General features: G+C 36.6%; 1 protein-coding gene across 4 annotated transcripts; it reads left to right on the plus strand.

Annotated features, from left to right (window-relative positions):
* The first annotated feature begins 1,459 nt into the window (after window positions 1-1,459).
* LOC112022321 (uncharacterized) lies at window positions 1,460-6,208 on the plus strand. 4 transcript variants are annotated; one of them, XM_065761484.1, is made up of 9 exons: window positions 1,460-1,717; window positions 1,826-1,860; window positions 3,400-3,501; window positions 3,596-4,017; window positions 4,105-4,155; window positions 5,074-5,368; window positions 5,457-5,621; window positions 5,792-5,892; window positions 6,040-6,208. In XM_065761484.1, the coding sequence occupies exons 2-4, from the start codon at window positions 1,840-1,842 to the stop codon at window positions 3,950-3,952; spliced, it is 480 nt and encodes a 159-aa protein (XP_065617556.1). In that variant the 5' UTR covers window positions 1,460-1,717; window positions 1,826-1,839; the 3' UTR covers window positions 3,953-4,017; window positions 4,105-4,155; window positions 5,074-5,368; window positions 5,457-5,621; window positions 5,792-5,892; window positions 6,040-6,208. The 4 variants fall into 4 exon arrangements, 3 of the variants coding, with proteins under 3 accessions (XP_065617556.1, XP_023910652.1, XP_065617557.1); XR_010624180.1 differs by having other exon boundaries at window positions 3,591-4,017; window positions 5,457-5,892; XM_024054884.2 differs by having other exon boundaries at window positions 5,457-5,892.
* The last annotated feature ends 10,530 nt before the right edge of the window (window positions 6,209-16,738 follow it).

The following is a 16,738-nucleotide window of genomic DNA, read 5'->3' on the forward strand; positions in this document are numbered from 1 at the left end:
CCAATTCCATCAAATCTGATGTCATTCTGCTGTGGCATTCCAGACTTGGACATCCTAGTTCTAGGTTCCTGTATTCTGCTTTAAAGAATTTCTGTCATTCAATCACTTTATCTCAGGTTGTAAACATTTGCTCTTCCTGTGAATATTGTATAAGTGCCAAGATGCACAAATATCCTTCAAATAAGTCTCCCATTGTATCCAAATCTGTCCTTAACATTGTTCATAGTGATGTTTGGGGTCCAGCTCCTTTATCTTCTATTCTTGGCTTTTCATATTATGTGATATTTGTGGATGACTATACTAGATTTACTTGGTTATTCTTGCTTAAACATAAGAGTGAAGTGTTGGCTGTGTTTAAACATTTCAAGACTCTTGTTGAAAATCAATTCTCTACTTCCATTAAGGTGCTTAGATCAGACAATGGTACTGAATATACCAATTCTTGTTCACGATTCTTCCAAGAAATGAAATTAGGGCTAATCTCAGTAGTGAAATTGCCAGAAGAATCCTTCAGAAAACGTTCTGGAACAGTGATTGAGTCATCAAGAATATCAATCATAGAGTAAGTTTCAAGAATTACCTCGATTTGATGCTTCCAAACAGTGTAATTGTTATAATCAAGCTTGACAGTCATCATCGAAGACATGTTTGATAGTAGAAGCAACGAAGTATTGACAGGTAAAGCTGTATTAGTCACAGCAGGGGTTGAATCAGAGGTTGAAGATGTGGAAGCCATGGATAGAGATCAAAGCTCTGATACCATGAAAGATTACAGAGAATAACGAAGAGAAAAGTAAAGATCAGAGAGAGAAAAGAGATAGAAAGATTGAATTTCTGAATTATGAAAACAATTGTATTGATATTAATTCCACAACACACAAATACAGGGACGTTTACATTATATATACACAGTATAGTGGAGGGAAAGTTAGTTACAGATTGACTTAAGTTTAACTGCCTCTCACACGCGCATACGTGCCAGACTCAAGACATCAACACTAAAGGCTAAACGGCACCGTTCTATTTAATCTTCACTTATGACCGTTTTGGGTTTAATTGGTAGTTCTTCAGTTCAAGTCTGGACACCAATACTTTGAAAAAAACTCACTGGTCAGTGATTTACTCCGTTATGAATCTACCTATCACGATCAATGATTAATCTCTAATTGAAAGTTTTGAAGGAATACGGTTGGAAAAAAAAAAAAAAACATATGCAGTGTTTTTTTATTATATATTTTCTCAGTGATGCGTATCAATGGAGAGAAGAGGTATTGAGGCAAAAAGAAAACTATCAATGGAGAGAAGAGGTATTGAGGCAAAAAGAAAACCCATCAGTCTGTTGGGTAATTAAGAAAACCGCAGTGAAACTTACCTTCAGGCCTTTATTAGTTTGACTTTTCCCTCATATACCTTCTTTTTTCCCTCATATTCCTTCATTTACTCTTTACCACTTTCCCACCCACCTCCTTATACCTTTACTCATTACTTTAGTTTTTCTTTGCTGTATTATCTCTAACCATTGTCTAAGTCTTCTCCTTTCTAACTCCCAAGCCAGCCCTGTTTTTTGTGCTCCACTCCATGGCCGAGATTCTCTCTCCTCCAATCTCGCCCATTCTCTTGTTTGCTCGTCTCCGCCAGTACTGTGAACTTAGATTTGTGAAGATGTACTGGCAATGCATGAGAAGAAGACGTAGAAAATGACACCATTGCCAAAATGGTATTTTTCCATGACATTGTTATCTCTTCCTTCAAGTCTTTTATTTAAAGCCATATTCTGTTTTTTTATCGTCTATTTGGTCGTTCTAATTAGTGTGATCCTTTGCAGGAATTTGGAATGGGATGGTTAGGAAAGATTTACAAGTAAGTTTACAAATTATTCGTTAACAAAAAAATAGAAATAAAAATTTGTTTAAATCGAAAAAAGTAAATAATTGTTCCCTCTAATAATTAAATCAACAATTTTATTTCGTCATTAATAATATAAAACATAAATAATTTTATTGATTTATAATTTTGATGCCAGTAACACATGTTCCATATGGCTTTGGTTTCTTAGATGCATATTCCTTGGCTTATGCTTGTATTTAAGTAGTCCATTGTTCTTTAGTTTTAGAGGATTGGGTGTTCTTTAGTTATTCTGTTTTGCACAATTGGATGCGCAAAACTGTCTTTGTAATTTATCAATGCGAAATTTTAATTTATCATAAAGAAAGACTTAAATTTGCGTATTCTAGTATTCTTAACCAGTTCTTTATTTTAAAATTTTGCAACCAAATGCTTTCTGAAAGTTTCTTTAACAAAGCATATAATCTGCTACTAGTTTTGCTAAGGAATCACTTCAGGTTGATAAAACCTGGTAATATTGCTCCTTAAACTAGTGTGAGACTTTTAAGTTATATGTTAATTAGTATGATTTAGAAGCTTTGATATGTTGCTTATATACAATACAGACTAACCACACAATTTTTTCCTATGAGTAAAAGCAGCCATATTTCTACTAGCTATGCTCATTTGATCAAACTTATGTTACTTTTTTTTTTTTACTTTTCCCTTTTTGCGACAACAAATTGTGTAAAAGGAATATTAGAAAATGAAATATTTCAAATATAGTCTTATCAAGGCAATAATTGAGAGTATATCATAATGGTCAAAGATTATGTTAAGAATAATTTGCAATAATTTTATACCAAGCATCCCAAGCATTTTATTATGGTGAAAAGACAAAATTGGTCAAATCATAGACATAAAAATTGAGAAATATACACAATATAAACTTCCTTTTGTGGTAAAAAAAAATATGAAAATTTTGAAGCCTTAGACCTTGACAAAAGCAAAATTTCATAAATAAAAACAATGACGATATTTTAGGATGAGGTCATTTATTTTATATATACACAATAAAATTTAACCTATAACGTATACTCTATGATGATTATTCTTTATACAAATTGGTTTTTGGTGTAGGTAAGGTTTAATAATAAGAGGTTTTGCTAGTTAAGCTAATTGGAACTCACTGGATGAGATCATTTTAGATAATAATTTTTTTTGCTTTTATAGGATAATTTTTAGGTTTAGACAAGGAAGCTAGACATTAAGTAAGAAGAACAAGGTGAGTCGAGGTAAACAGAAGGAGTTAGCAAGGTCTAGACCGAAAAGTTTTGCACAAATTTCTGATGCAATAGTAAGAAATGCATTACAAGTGCTACTGTCTTCGTGTATCACATAAGCTGATTTTATGCTTTTGAATCACGCTAAATGTTGAAAATAGTCTTTTACTTTCTTGCTTGTGGTAGATATAAACTTAGAATTCATGAACGCCTTAGTCAATGCAAATGATAAACAACATGACAATTATGAGAGCAATATTGTTTATTGTATGAAATTTTGTTCATCATGTAGGCGAAAGCTAATGGGGCTTCGGTCGAGCGTGCAGATGTGTATCGAAAAGTATACTCTAGGAAAGATAGGGTTGCTGTTACTCCCCATGCGCAAGAGAACATGGTAAACACAATTTGAATCGAATTTTAGTGTATTTTATGTTTGTATTGTTTATGGTGTGTAATATATTATTTGATTCTTATGGAAAAAAGTACAGGATCAGATGGAAGAACTTTTGACTCAAGAGGGCATGCGTCTACAAGGAGAGCTTGGTGGTGGAGTCCTCAGGTCCAAAGACGATGTGTATGCTCAGGTGTTTGGTCCAGAGCGCCCTGGACGTGTACGTGGGGTGGGATTTGGAATCACCCCATATGGAAGAAGTGCCACAAACCTTTCACAGATTACCTCGACTCCATTGTCGTCAAGCAGAACAACCCAAAGGATTTCGGAGTTGAAGACTTCCCTTAAGGAGCAACTAGCCCAAGTACAAGAACAACTATCCCAATTAGAAGCACGACATCAAGAACAACTCTCCCAAGTAGAAGCAAGCACCAACATCAAATGGCCGAAGTAATGACGCACATGAGAGAAATGTTCGCCCAACCTAGCCCTTGTATGCGTGATTCAAATCCTTCTCAGGTACCAAACAAATGTTGTTTAGCAAAACACAACTTTTTGCAATGCATTGTTATGTGATATTAATATGATGCCTTCAATATATTCAAGGTGCAATGCTTGATGGGGACTCTCCATGGGAATGAAACTGTGAATCCTCAGGTAAAACAAATACAACTATTCGTTATAACATATACAACTATATTGGGAAAAAAATAAAAATAAAAATCAGATATGTTCCTGCCTTTGTTGGTTTTATTCCAATTTGAAGGTCCCACATCAGTATATATGAAGCAAGAAGTAGGGAAGTAGATGTACTATAAGACATAAAATCAAATTAGAAAATTCCAACCATGAATGTAGATAGGAAAGATAAATGGACTAATGGCATAGTAAAGTTTATTAGAATATTCAAACCTAAAATTTTTAAGCTATTAGGTAAAGAGTCTTAATTAGTAATAGTATACATAAATCATACAAAAAAGGTATACATAAATCAAACCAAAGTTTCCACACTGCCAATGTGAGACTTTGATATCATGTTAGAATTTACACTAATTAGAGGAAGAAGTTCAACTAAACCTAATCCCAAAAAAGTCATGTGTTTGTTGACAATCCGCTCTTACACTTGACATGTCTATTTATCCCAAACTCGTAAATAGAGAGAGAGTATATTTAATCACCTAATACTTCTTAAAGAGTGGAACTCATAACGTGGATCATTTGACTAAAATGGAAGACAAAGTGTGGCTCTCAATAAGTGAGATTGACATATGAATTATTTAACTTAATCGGGAGGTGTAATTGTTAAAACATAGTTTGATTTGAACTTAAGATGACGTTCTCATGACAAAAATATTACTTATCACTACTAATATTATTATTTTTTAGAATCTATTAAAAAGTTAGATTGATAATAAAGTATATTTATTTAATCATGTAATAAATATTCTAACATAGTTTGTTTGGTTCTCTTGACAAAACATATTTATGAAGGTTCTTATTCATTGGCTAGTTTCTTGACATTTCATTCTTTTGTGTTTCATTGTAATTTGATGCAACTTGTTGGTGGTTTAATAGATCCTGAGGATGTACCTGCAGCTGGAGCGGACACTGTACCCAATAAACGTGGGCTGAACCGGTTTGATGACATTTGGAATATGCCACCGAGGAAAAAACTGTTCCTGCAATTAAATAAAGCGGGCCAGCTGGTTGGGAAAAATGTTGGGCCCTGGGCAAGGTGGTTGGGAACAATAGCAAGAAGGCATGACATGTGCCCAATCAATTATGTTTGTTGGCCTTTAGTGCCACAACAATACAAGAATCGGTTCTGGGAAGCCATTCAGGTATTAGGCAAAAAGCAATGATAAAAGAGGTTTCTTTATTACTTGTTTAAAGCTTTATGCAAGTTTGTTATTATGTTGAAAACGTGACACTTATTAATTCAACTTTACACATGGTAGGCGTAATGGATAATTCCTGCAAACCGCATCAAACTTGCCAAGGAGAGGAAATGAGTAGTGTCACAGATAGGGAAGTTGTGGCGGGGCCACAAAGCATCCTTGAAGGCGAAGTACTGCAAGCTGGGCATTTCTAAGGAAGCTTTACTTGAGCTATCACTGCTGGAGGTTGATGACAATCAATTTCATATCTTCGTGGAGTACTGGTTTCCTCATAAAGACATAGTAGTAATAGTTATAGTAGTATAGATGTTTTGCTTTTATAGGTTCCATACTTAAGAGTATTATATATTAGCTTGTTATTGTAATTGGCAGTGACTTTGTTGAAATGTTTGTAGAACCTGTCTAAAGATAACAAAAGCCGGCATGGGAAGCAAATAGAGTTGCATATGCTGGGATCTAGAAGCTAGGCCCAGATGGCGCCATGGCTGATAGCATTGTAAGAACAGCATTATATATATTAATAACATGCAAAAATTAACAAAGCTTATATTATTTTGCATTCTAAAGTAGTAGTAAATGTGATTTGACACCATCAAATCAACACCCTCGCTTTAATATGCCGAATGTATTGACCATGTTGTAGGCAAGCAAGAAAGGCAGGCAAATAGAGAGAGGTGAGATGTATGAAGTGGTGTATTCTCACCGTGATGGTACTGTTGTGAATGAAACTGCAAAAGTGAACATTGTAAGTTTGTAATAAATTATACTGTATTTGAATGTATTATATTTTGAGTTGGAAAAAAGTTCTTTGATGGTGGAGAACTATTTGAGATTGAAGCTATGGTTCATATGGTTCATTACAGGTGCTATAAAATATGAATTGTGGATGCTATTAAAGAAAATACTAAAGAAAATATTAATTGTAGATATGTAACTTCAGTGGATGCTATTAAAGAAAACAACTTTTTTTTTAAAGAATAAGAGCAGATCACTCAGTCAACCCTATGTAGAGAATCATGAAGGTTTTGTTCTTCGTTGCTTGGTGCTGATTCCAAGCAATCCTAGATGCCAACTTGTAGTTTATCCATCAATTATTTTTCTGTTCTCCAAATTTTAATACAGTGGATGCTATTAAAGAAATTCTTGTAAAGAATAAGAGCAGATAATTCAGCCAACCCTAGGTAGAGTCCTTGAGGTTTTGTTCTTTGTTGCTTGGTGCAAACTCCAAGCAATCCTAGATGCTAACTCCTAGGTTATCTATCAATAATTTTTCTGCTCTTCCAAATTTTATTGTTGCATCAGTTTGGTTTTGTCCTGTATCAAAAACTCAAATAAAACAAGCAAAGACAAGTTCTTGCATTTAAAACAAAACAAAAAATGAGAGTCCTCATCCGGTTTTAAACACAAAATCCACTCTTTGCCCCAATTCTAAACCACATCTGTTGGGGAGGTCCGAATAGTACGGGTTTGTCCTTCGATCCATATATTGCTTCTTGCATGGAGGACTCCAATATTAAGATAGACTTCACAAAGACATATTTGCAGTTCAATTTTCCAAATTGCTCTAGCAATTTCAATGGCCACTAATTTTATGCAGTTNCTTTATTAGTTGTTTTTCCCAGTTGATCTATATGACACGTGTAGTTCCAGAAGCAACCCAGCATCAAGTTAATTGGATTGGCTATAGATTGACAATTGTGGGAAAAGGCTTCCAGATAGCACGTCCACATAGGTTTGAAAGTTAAAATATAAAAAGTACTCAAAAAAATTAATAGAAAAAACTTTCATTCACTTCACTATATTGGACTTCCATGCTCAATTTTATCTGTTTAATAAAATTTCTCCCTAATTCACCGTATACTTGTATCTAGTCTAAAATACAATTGAAACTCACATACTTAACATCCAATGACTCCCTAAAATCTGCCCATACCCACTCCTAACAACCACTCAAACTCCACTATACCACTATCAAACTACTTCCCTCAGTCATGGAATATAAGCAATCGAGAGAGATGAAAACTCACATTTAAATCCCCTTGGAATGGATGAGACGTGCCACCAACACTTTATACTTCACTACTTCAAAGTCTTACATTCTTCCAATAAGCCACAACACATTAAAAAAATGAGACCTAATATATTTCCAAATAAACCAAGGTAAAATAAAATAGTTTTTTTAGCAGTAAAATTATAGTACTATTGAAACGACATTTAGTCAATCTCACAAACACATCAATGGCATGCCAAGGATGCTCATCTAATATAAACACAAACACAAACAAACGAAAAAAAAAAAAAAAAAAAAGTATGAATACGTCAACTAGTAGAAACATCCGTACTAGATATGTACCCAATGTGATTTAAAAAAATAACTAAAAAATATTTGTCTCTTAAATTTGTAATATTTAATTAGGATTAAGAAATTTATACATTTCAAGTGGAGAGAATCTTAATCCACCAATTTATCTTTTGAATTGAAAATTAGGATGGGTACTTAATTATTTATTTACTTTAAGTGAGTGTAATCAAAGTATTCATATTATACCATATCATAGATTTTCAAGAATAGATTAAAAAAAAAAAAAGTCGTACTCAGTTCATAAAACTTTCAAGTCTGCACAATTTAGGAGAGTTCATGATTGACAATTAGGATTGTCCACCACCTACCAAGATCCGATGATCTCCACCCAATAATCTCCCCATCTAAGCGGTGGTTCAGTCAGCCGTGGGTTGCCAGAGCCAGGACTCGATGTTGTCAGTTCGAGTGGCAGTTTGGCTATCTGAGAAACTGACAAACCCGACCTACCCAAAGACTTGTTCTCTCCCTATTAGAAATCGCGAGTTTTAGGCAAAACTTCGATAAGCCCGACTCTAACTATACTGATATTAAGTGATTTAGGCTAGATCTCGATAGATCCAGCCAGATCTCGGCCAAATCTCCATAGATTTGAAGGAATATTAGCCAGATCTCGTTACATCTGGCCAGATTTCTACCAAAATCCGACAAGAACAATAAACCCAAAACCAACTGATACATACCTGAAACCGATACGACCCAACCCGGTTGATCCAAAACTTCATTCAGGTCAGTTGCGGGCTAAAATCTCCCCCCCGCCCCCGATGATGTTGGGTCAAGTCCGAGTTGGGCACAAACTCGACCTGGCCCTACCCGTGGATAGCCTTATAAACAGTTTTACTCTCAAATTATTGGAGAGATTGATTCTCAAACTTGAACCCAGTTTATCTTCAAAGATTGATGTCTAGGTTAATTGCAGTCCCCACCCTCCTCCTCCCATCGTAAATATTGGATACACTTTAACTCCCCCTCAACTTTAAAGATGTGCAATGTCCCCCTTTTTTTGTTGGTAACTTGCATGTCACACTATACTATTACTAAATTCCATGAAATTCAAATTTCTTAATAGAAATAATTTTTTTTTTTAAGGAAATGTGTGCATTGTGCATATTAAAATCTCCATTAAACCTATCGTTTATATTAAAAGACTAATTTTTCCATAAAGATTAAATAGGGTAAAAAAATTATCAAGGATTTTCTAGATCTAGATCGAGTACCTAAATCATTATTTTTGTAGGGGAAAAAAAAACACAAACCCCAAATTCTTAATTTAAAGAGAGAATAACTGAAAAATATTAGAATCATCATCTCAATTCCTAAAGAGGAAGAATAATCAGAAAAAAAATATGACAACAATCCTAAAATCATCCTTTCATGAAGGAAAAAAATATCTTGTAATTTGTAAAAATTCCTTACTCAATATAAACTTGTCACTACCATTAGATCCACTAACCATAAACTTTTCAGCCCTCAATGAATTGACCCACAATTTCACCATGCTTCAAAGACTCTTTCCCCATCGAAACCCCCATACCATCTTGTGCCACCCACAACCCATTCCCATGGGCAATGAAGAGAGAGAGAGGGGGGCTACTTTTTCCCCCTTTTAAGATATTCATGATATTTTAAAGTTGAACACAATTTTTGATAAGAAAATTAAAAATTTCTTAAAATTTTTTTAACTTAACAAAATTCAGTAACAGCGGGGTAATATGCATATTGCCAATAAATCAAAGAATCATTGCTTAGTTAAAGTTTAGGAAGTATTGAAGAGTATCCCATTATTAGTTGAGTACAGGGAATGTGCAATTAATTAACCCTTGACCGTATTGGTGTTTGGCTTGCATTTAAGTGCTCTTGTGTTCTGGAGGCGACACGAATACAACACATGTTGACTAGGTGTTCTGTCCCTTACACGTAAGCATTTACGGAAGCCTCACCCATTGTATTGTCTTATCAAAATAGATATGAATTATTGGCATTTACTATTGTGATGAGCAAAACTAAAGAAAGATAGAAAAAAAAAAAATCTCTCTTTGCAAAAAGTTCTCTCCCAAGTAGGTGCTAGTTCTCTCTAGACCGAAGGGTTCCAGTTCTTTTTAGAGAGTTCCATCTCTCTCTCTCTCTATGTGGATCGTGAAGTTCCAGCTCTCTCTCTCTCGGCGCACATCCTCAGTCTACCAACACTTGTCAGTGAGTCTTTCCTTCTTCACAGGGGGTTTCCTTAGATACAAAAGTGGGCCAGTTTGATCGGTGCGGGTATTGATTTGTTGCTGGTCGGAATCCTGGGAGCTGATTGGCATGGGTATTGATATGTGGAATTCTTGTGCTGAAGGGGTGGGTGTTTGAACCCCAAGAAGTAATTTTGTGTGTTGAATCTCTAGCAAGTGGGGTACTCCTAGTGTTGGTGTGATTCGGCCAAGGTGGCTTTTCCATACAATCTATGAGTAGTGTTTTATATGTTTTAGTGTTTCCTTATTTGATTATCAAGGGTTTGTTTCCTTTCAAGGACTTTCCTCTTGTATTGGGAGTTGTTTTGATGCTCTGCTTGAACCCCTGTATCCTTTTAATCTTCTTTGGATTTGTTTTACTGATGAGGGCTTTAGGATGGAACTGCCGAGGGCTTGGGAACTCTCGGTCAGTTCGAGCGTTGCGAGGTCTAGTGCAATAGTCGGATCTCGATTTTTTTTTTCTTAAAGGAAATAAAACTGAAAACGAAAAGTATGGATAAGAAGAAGGTGAGTGTTGGTTTTATCAATGGGTTAGTTGTTCCTAGTCATGGAGAAGTGGAGGTTTGGCTCTGCTCTGTAGAAAGGATATTATTGTTGATGTTTAGAGTTATTCAGACAGGCATATTGATGCTATTGTCACTGAAGATTCGGGGTTTAAGTGGCAGATTACTGGGTTTTATGGAAATCCTAAGATCCATAGAAGGAAGGAGTCATGGGATTTATTAAGGGCACTTAGTAGAAAATTTCAGCTTCCTTGGCTGTGTTTCGGGGATTTCAATGAAATTGTGTCCACCGCGGAGAAAATGGGGGGAGCTCGAAGATCTCAAAAGCAGATGAATGAATTTAGGGAAGTAATTAATTGTTGTAGATTCATGGACCTTGGGTTCTATGTTCCGGAGTTCACTTGGTGCAATATGTAAGTGGGAAGACACAGAATGTATCTTCGGTTGGATCGTGCTCTAGTTACGCAGGAATGGATTGATCATTATAGGGATATAAGAGTGTACCATCTTGTGGAATCTGCTAGTGACCATTGTGTGCTCTTGATCACTGATTCTTTTGTTCCACAAAACCCCATGAAGTGAAGATTTCAGTTTGAAGCTATGTGGACCAGAAGGGATGAGTGCAGAGATATTATCAAGGCAGCTTGGAATGAAAGTGTAGATCTATACAATCCAAATGGCATGGTGATAGGCCTTAAGTAGTGTGCTGATGGGTTATCAAAGTGGAATAGGTCAGTTTTTTGCCTTGTTCCAAGGCAAATTTAGGCTAAGAGGAAAGCCCTAAATGAGTTAGTGCTGAGAGATCATGATGGAAGTAATGGTCAAGAAATTAACAGGTTCAGGAAGGAGATTAATGACTTGCTGGATTGTGAGGAAATCATGTGGCAACAAAGATCTAAAGTCCAATGGATGGGGCTTAGGGAGTGCAATACAAGATATTTTCATACAAAGGCCTCGAGAAGAAAAAAGAAAAACATCATCTGTAGGCTTCTAGATGAAAGGGGGAGTTGGCGAGTGTCCGCTTTGGAGGTGACTGAGGTGGCTGTTTCATATTTCGAGAAGCTGTATATGACTTCCCATCTTGATCGGATTATGGAGGTCGTGGAAGCAATTGATCCTAAAGTTACAGCTGAAATGAATCAAATTTTAATCAAGCAGTTCACACAGGAGGAAATTGAAGCTGCCCTGAAGCATATGCATCCGACAAAATCTCCCGGCCCTGATGGTATGCCAACTATCTTTTATCTAAATATTGGGATATTGTGGTTAATGATGTAGTTGGCATTGTTTTAAATTTCCTAAATTCTAATACTTCTATGGCTGATATAAACAAAACTTTTATTACTCCTATCCCAAAAATGAACAATCCAACTAAAATGACAGATTGTAGACCGATTAGTCTAAGCAATGTGATCCATAAACTCATTGCCAAGATCTTAGCTAATCGCCTCAAGTCCGTTCTCCCTCAAATAATGTCTAAAAGTCAAAGTGCCTTTCTATCTGAGAGGCTTATAACGGATAATGTTCTTATAGCCTTTGAGCTCATGCACTATTTGGACTATAAAAGAGATAGGAATGATTGCTATATGGCAATTAAATTGGACATGAGCAAGGCTTATGATAAGGCAGAATGGGGCTTCATTGAGCAGGTTATGAAAAAATTGGGCTTTCATGATAGTTGGATTTGTCGGATTATGCGCTGTATTATTTCTGTTTCCTACTCTGTGCTAATTAATGGTGTAGCTTATGGTATCATTATACCCTCAAGGGGTCTTCGTCAAGGAAATCCCTTATCATCTTACTTATTCTTACTATGTGCTGATGGCTTTTCCTCTCTCATTAGTAAAGCTACTAGAAATCAGTTGATGAGTGGCTTATCAATCTGTAGAGGCTGCCCTAAGATCACGTATCTATTCTTTGTGGATGATAGTTTACTGTTCTGTAAAGCTAATGGCCAAGAATGTCATAAGCTAATTGATTTCCTCCGCTTGTATGAAGCTGCCTCTGGTCAGAAAATCAATATCGACAAATCCTCGGTATTCTTTAGTGCTAACACAGATGAGGAAAAGAAAAATGAGATTTTGGAGATTTTGGGACCTATGCAGGATTCTCGGCACAATAAGTATTTGGGTCTTCCCTCTATGATTGGCAAGTCAAAGAATGAAGTTTTTGATGAGATTAAGGAAAGAGTGGGGAGGAAGTTGGCCGGGTGGAAGGAGAAACTTCTTTCTATAGGGGGTAGAGAGATCCTCATAAAGGCGGTGGCCCAAGCTATCCCTATGTATACTATGAGTTATTTTCAACTTCCTAAGGGTTTGTGTGATGATATTGAGGGTATAATGAGAAAATTTTGGTGGGGGCATCGGGGTCAAGAGTCAAAGATTGCTTGGGTGAGTTGGAAGCGTTTGTGCAGATCTAAGCTTATGGGTGGGATGGGTTTTAGAAATCTTCAAGCCTTCAACCTAGCCATGCTTGCTAAGCAAGGTTGGAGGCTCCTCATGAATCCAAACTCTTTAGTAGCTTAAGTTTATTAGGCTAAATACGACCCCCATGAAGATGTTCTTAATGCTTGCCTAGGTTCTAGGCCTTCCTATACTTGGAGGAGCATAATGCAAGGGCTTGAGTTGGTTAAGAAAGGTACCCGTTGGAGAGTTAGCAATGGTAGGTTGATTCATATATGGAACGACAAGTGGCTGCCTTCCACCACAACGTACAAAGTGGTTTCCCCGCCACAAAGTTTTGATGATTATCCCATGGTCTCAGCTTTAATTGATTATGNTACAAAGTGGTTTCCCCGCCACAAAGTTTTGATAATTATCCCATGGTCTCGGCTTTAATTGATTACGACACTAGAAGGTGGAGGGCTGACCTTATTCAGTCCATATTTTTGCCATGTGAAGCAAAGACGATTCTCAATATTCCAATTAGCTATAATCTTCCCGAGGACAAAATTATTTGGGTAGCCAATAAGAAAGGATTGTTTTCGGTTAAAAGTGCATACTATGTAGCTCTCAATATGGTGGATAATTCCGAGGAAGGTGAAAATTCATGTGGGGATCCAAGAGAGCGATTATGGAAGAAGGTGTGGCATTTAAATATTTCTTCAAAGATCAAGATCTTTACTTGGAGAGCTTGTGTAGATGCTCTTCCAACAATGGTGAATTTGAGGAAAAGAGGCATTGGGGAGAATGTTTTTTGTTCTTGTTGTGGAAGAGAGGTGGAGTCAATTTTTCATACCATCATCAAGTGCGAAATGGCAAAAGGGGTTTCGGATTATTGGGAAGTCCAAATTGTTGAGAATGGGCCAAGGTTATGTGATATATCTGATATTGCGATGCAAATCCTTAACAAAGGCACAGCCCAAGATCTTGAAATATTTTTTGGAGTAGCTTGGTCAATATGGTACAATAAGAACTTAGTTGTTTTTTAGTCTACTTGCAAGTTGCCAAGTCATATTTGGGGTTTTGCAAATAATTATCTTCATGAATACAGGGGGGCAAGAATGTCTTTGAATAAGAGGCAAGAAGCTAGAAATTGTAGGTGGACTCCTCCGCCTCCTAGGGTTTTCAAAGTGAATGTGGATGGGGCGACGTCGGAGGATGGGAGACATTCTAGTGTAGGGGCTGTTATTAGAGATTCATGTGGGGGAGTTACAACTGCTTGCTGTAAGTATTTTTAGGGCAACTTTTCAATAGCTGAAGTGGAACCCCTTGTGGTGGAGACAAGGATTTTACTTGCCCGTGACATGAAGATTACTCAAGTCATTATTGAGTCTGATGCTGCCACTACCGTTAGCAACATTAATGAGAAGTTTGTGGATGGTGGTCTTGGGCATTTGTATCAAGGTATTCTTGCTGTGCTGAGCTCTTTCTCCAGTTGAAAAATCAGACATTTGAATAGGGAGTACAACAAAGCTGCCCATGAGCTAGCTCAACTAGCTAGAAGAAGTGAAACCTCTTAGGTGTGGGTGGGGGTTTCTCCTTCTTTGCTTGAGTTGATTCGGGCAGAGTGTATCTAATTGTTTGTGCTAGTCTCAGTTTGTAATCTCTGTTGTCCTTCATATTTGTTTTGTCTGGTTGGTTGTATTTCACAGCTTTATATCAATATATATGTGTGTGTGTGTGTGTGTGTGTGTGTGTGTGTGTGTGTGTGTGTGTAAGTGAATAATATAAAGGAAGGCTTTTAAAGATCATAGCTTCGAATTTGTTTGTTTATTTAATGTAGTTTTTCAGCATATAAATTTGTTAAAAAGAAATATCTTCTTATACTTCCAAGTATAAGTTATCAATACTATCTGTAAGAACTTGAAAATTGATGGCCCAAGCCCACTAAGAAAAGTAGTGTTTTATCCTTCAAACCAAGCCCAAACAATAAAAGGTAAATATGTTGAGAGAGGGAAGGCAGTTCTGGTGTAATTCTAAGCTAAGTTTAGGTCTAAGGCTGAAGAGCCTAAAGTAACAAAGGAAAATAATTCATGTTGTAATTGAGAATAAAGCTCTCATTGGTCAGATCCAAGGTTAAGTTCTTATATATGATTGATACAAGTTTTAAGTCAGGCAACGCATTGTTCACTTTCTTGTTTATCTTCTTCTTCCAGAATCATCCCCATTTATTGGGACGGTTCCCCCCCCCCCCCATATACCCTCCTTCCTTGCATCCTATCCCTCCACTTGTATGCCTCAAGTCTTTCCTCAAGATATTGGTCAAATTAGAATTCTGCTAAAGGTGGTAGAAGGGGCTACTAACTGTGAAATTATTGTTCAAATGTCATTTCCTCATTAATGCAGTTGGTAAGATATTGCAGAGCATTCAATGTGGAGGGGGAAGGTATACCCTTATAGGAAGCTCCCTTCCACCATCTTGGCCCCTTCCCCAGGTCTTTTCCCTTCCAATCAGGCTCTTATAAAATGCTATCTCGCATCTCCATCCCTTCTCAGATCGATGAAGTCCTCGGGCCGAATACGCTTTTACAAGTGTGATCAAGTGTGATACTTCGCATTCATTCCTCTTCAGTCCTCGGGCACCATACATTAGCCCCCTAAAATCTTACTATCTTGACCAAAGCATTATTCTTTTTTTAAGAGACAAAGAATTTGTTTTTTTCTTTTTTTTTTTGTTGAGAAATACATGAATTTTATTAAGGAGAAAGATGCATAGCATCCTGAAACACGGAGTTTTCAATACATGATAGGTTTCCTCTAACCAAGTAACAAAAATGTCAATCCCTTTAGCATGTTGTGCCAAAGTGTGTGCTAGTATGTTGCCATGCCTAGGGGTGTCAATTCGTGTTCGCGGGTCGGGTTCGTGTCGTGTCGAGCTATAAGTACTCTGCTATATGGGTTGACCCGAACCCGACCTGTTTAGTAAACGTGTCAAGAATCCTCAACCCTAACCCGACCTGTTTATTAAACAGGTTGACCCAACCCGACACGTTTAACCTGTTTAATTAATAAGTCATGTAAAAATTAATACTAATAACCTGTTTGATTAATAGGTCATACATGATCTAAATAATCTATTATTAATTTCTATATATCTAAAATTAAAATACAAGTACAACCATAAATATAATAATAAACATATAATTACAACAACAAAAATTAAGCAATAATAACAAAATTTAATACTTTTATTACCTAAACGGGTCAAACAGGTCAAACGGGTTCACATGTTAAACACGAACACGACCCGTTTATTAAACGGGTTAGCCGTGTCGACCTGAATATGACTCGAACCCATTTAGTCTCAACCCATGACCTGTTTATAAACAGGTTAGTCGTGTCGGGTTCACGGGTCGTGTCAAATTTTGCCACCCCTAGCCATGCCGCCTAACATGTAGTATCTAAGTTCTTCGGAAGTCACGTAGGGTGTGGTTAGTGCCTCTAATGATGTCCTCAACAGTAATCGATATTGTGGATGAGCCAGTGAGAGCACCTGAGATGGTTGATGAGTCAATCTCGAAGATAACATCCTATAGTCTGATATCTCTAGCGAAGTGAGCTACTTCTTCCATGGCCTTAGCTTCAGCTGCAAGAGGTCCTAGTGGTAGTGGGAAACAAAGAATTTGTTAATTATCAAACAAGCCTCTAAATTTATAAAAACACACACAAGCACACAAATAACAAGTTCCTGGCATCTGGCATTAAATTACAATTGATATTTCTGGCTATTTGCTTCTTTCTAAGGAGAATAATCTACTTTAATAAATTTATGAAACACGAAAAGAAGGATTTATAAGTCAATAAAATT

Source organism: Quercus suber, unplaced genomic scaffold, assembly GCF_002906115.3.
Source record: "Quercus suber isolate HL8 unplaced genomic scaffold, Cork oak 2.0 scaffold_415, whole genome shotgun sequence".
In the NCBI taxonomy this organism is placed as follows: domain Eukaryota; kingdom Viridiplantae; phylum Streptophyta; class Magnoliopsida; order Fagales; family Fagaceae; genus Quercus; species Quercus suber.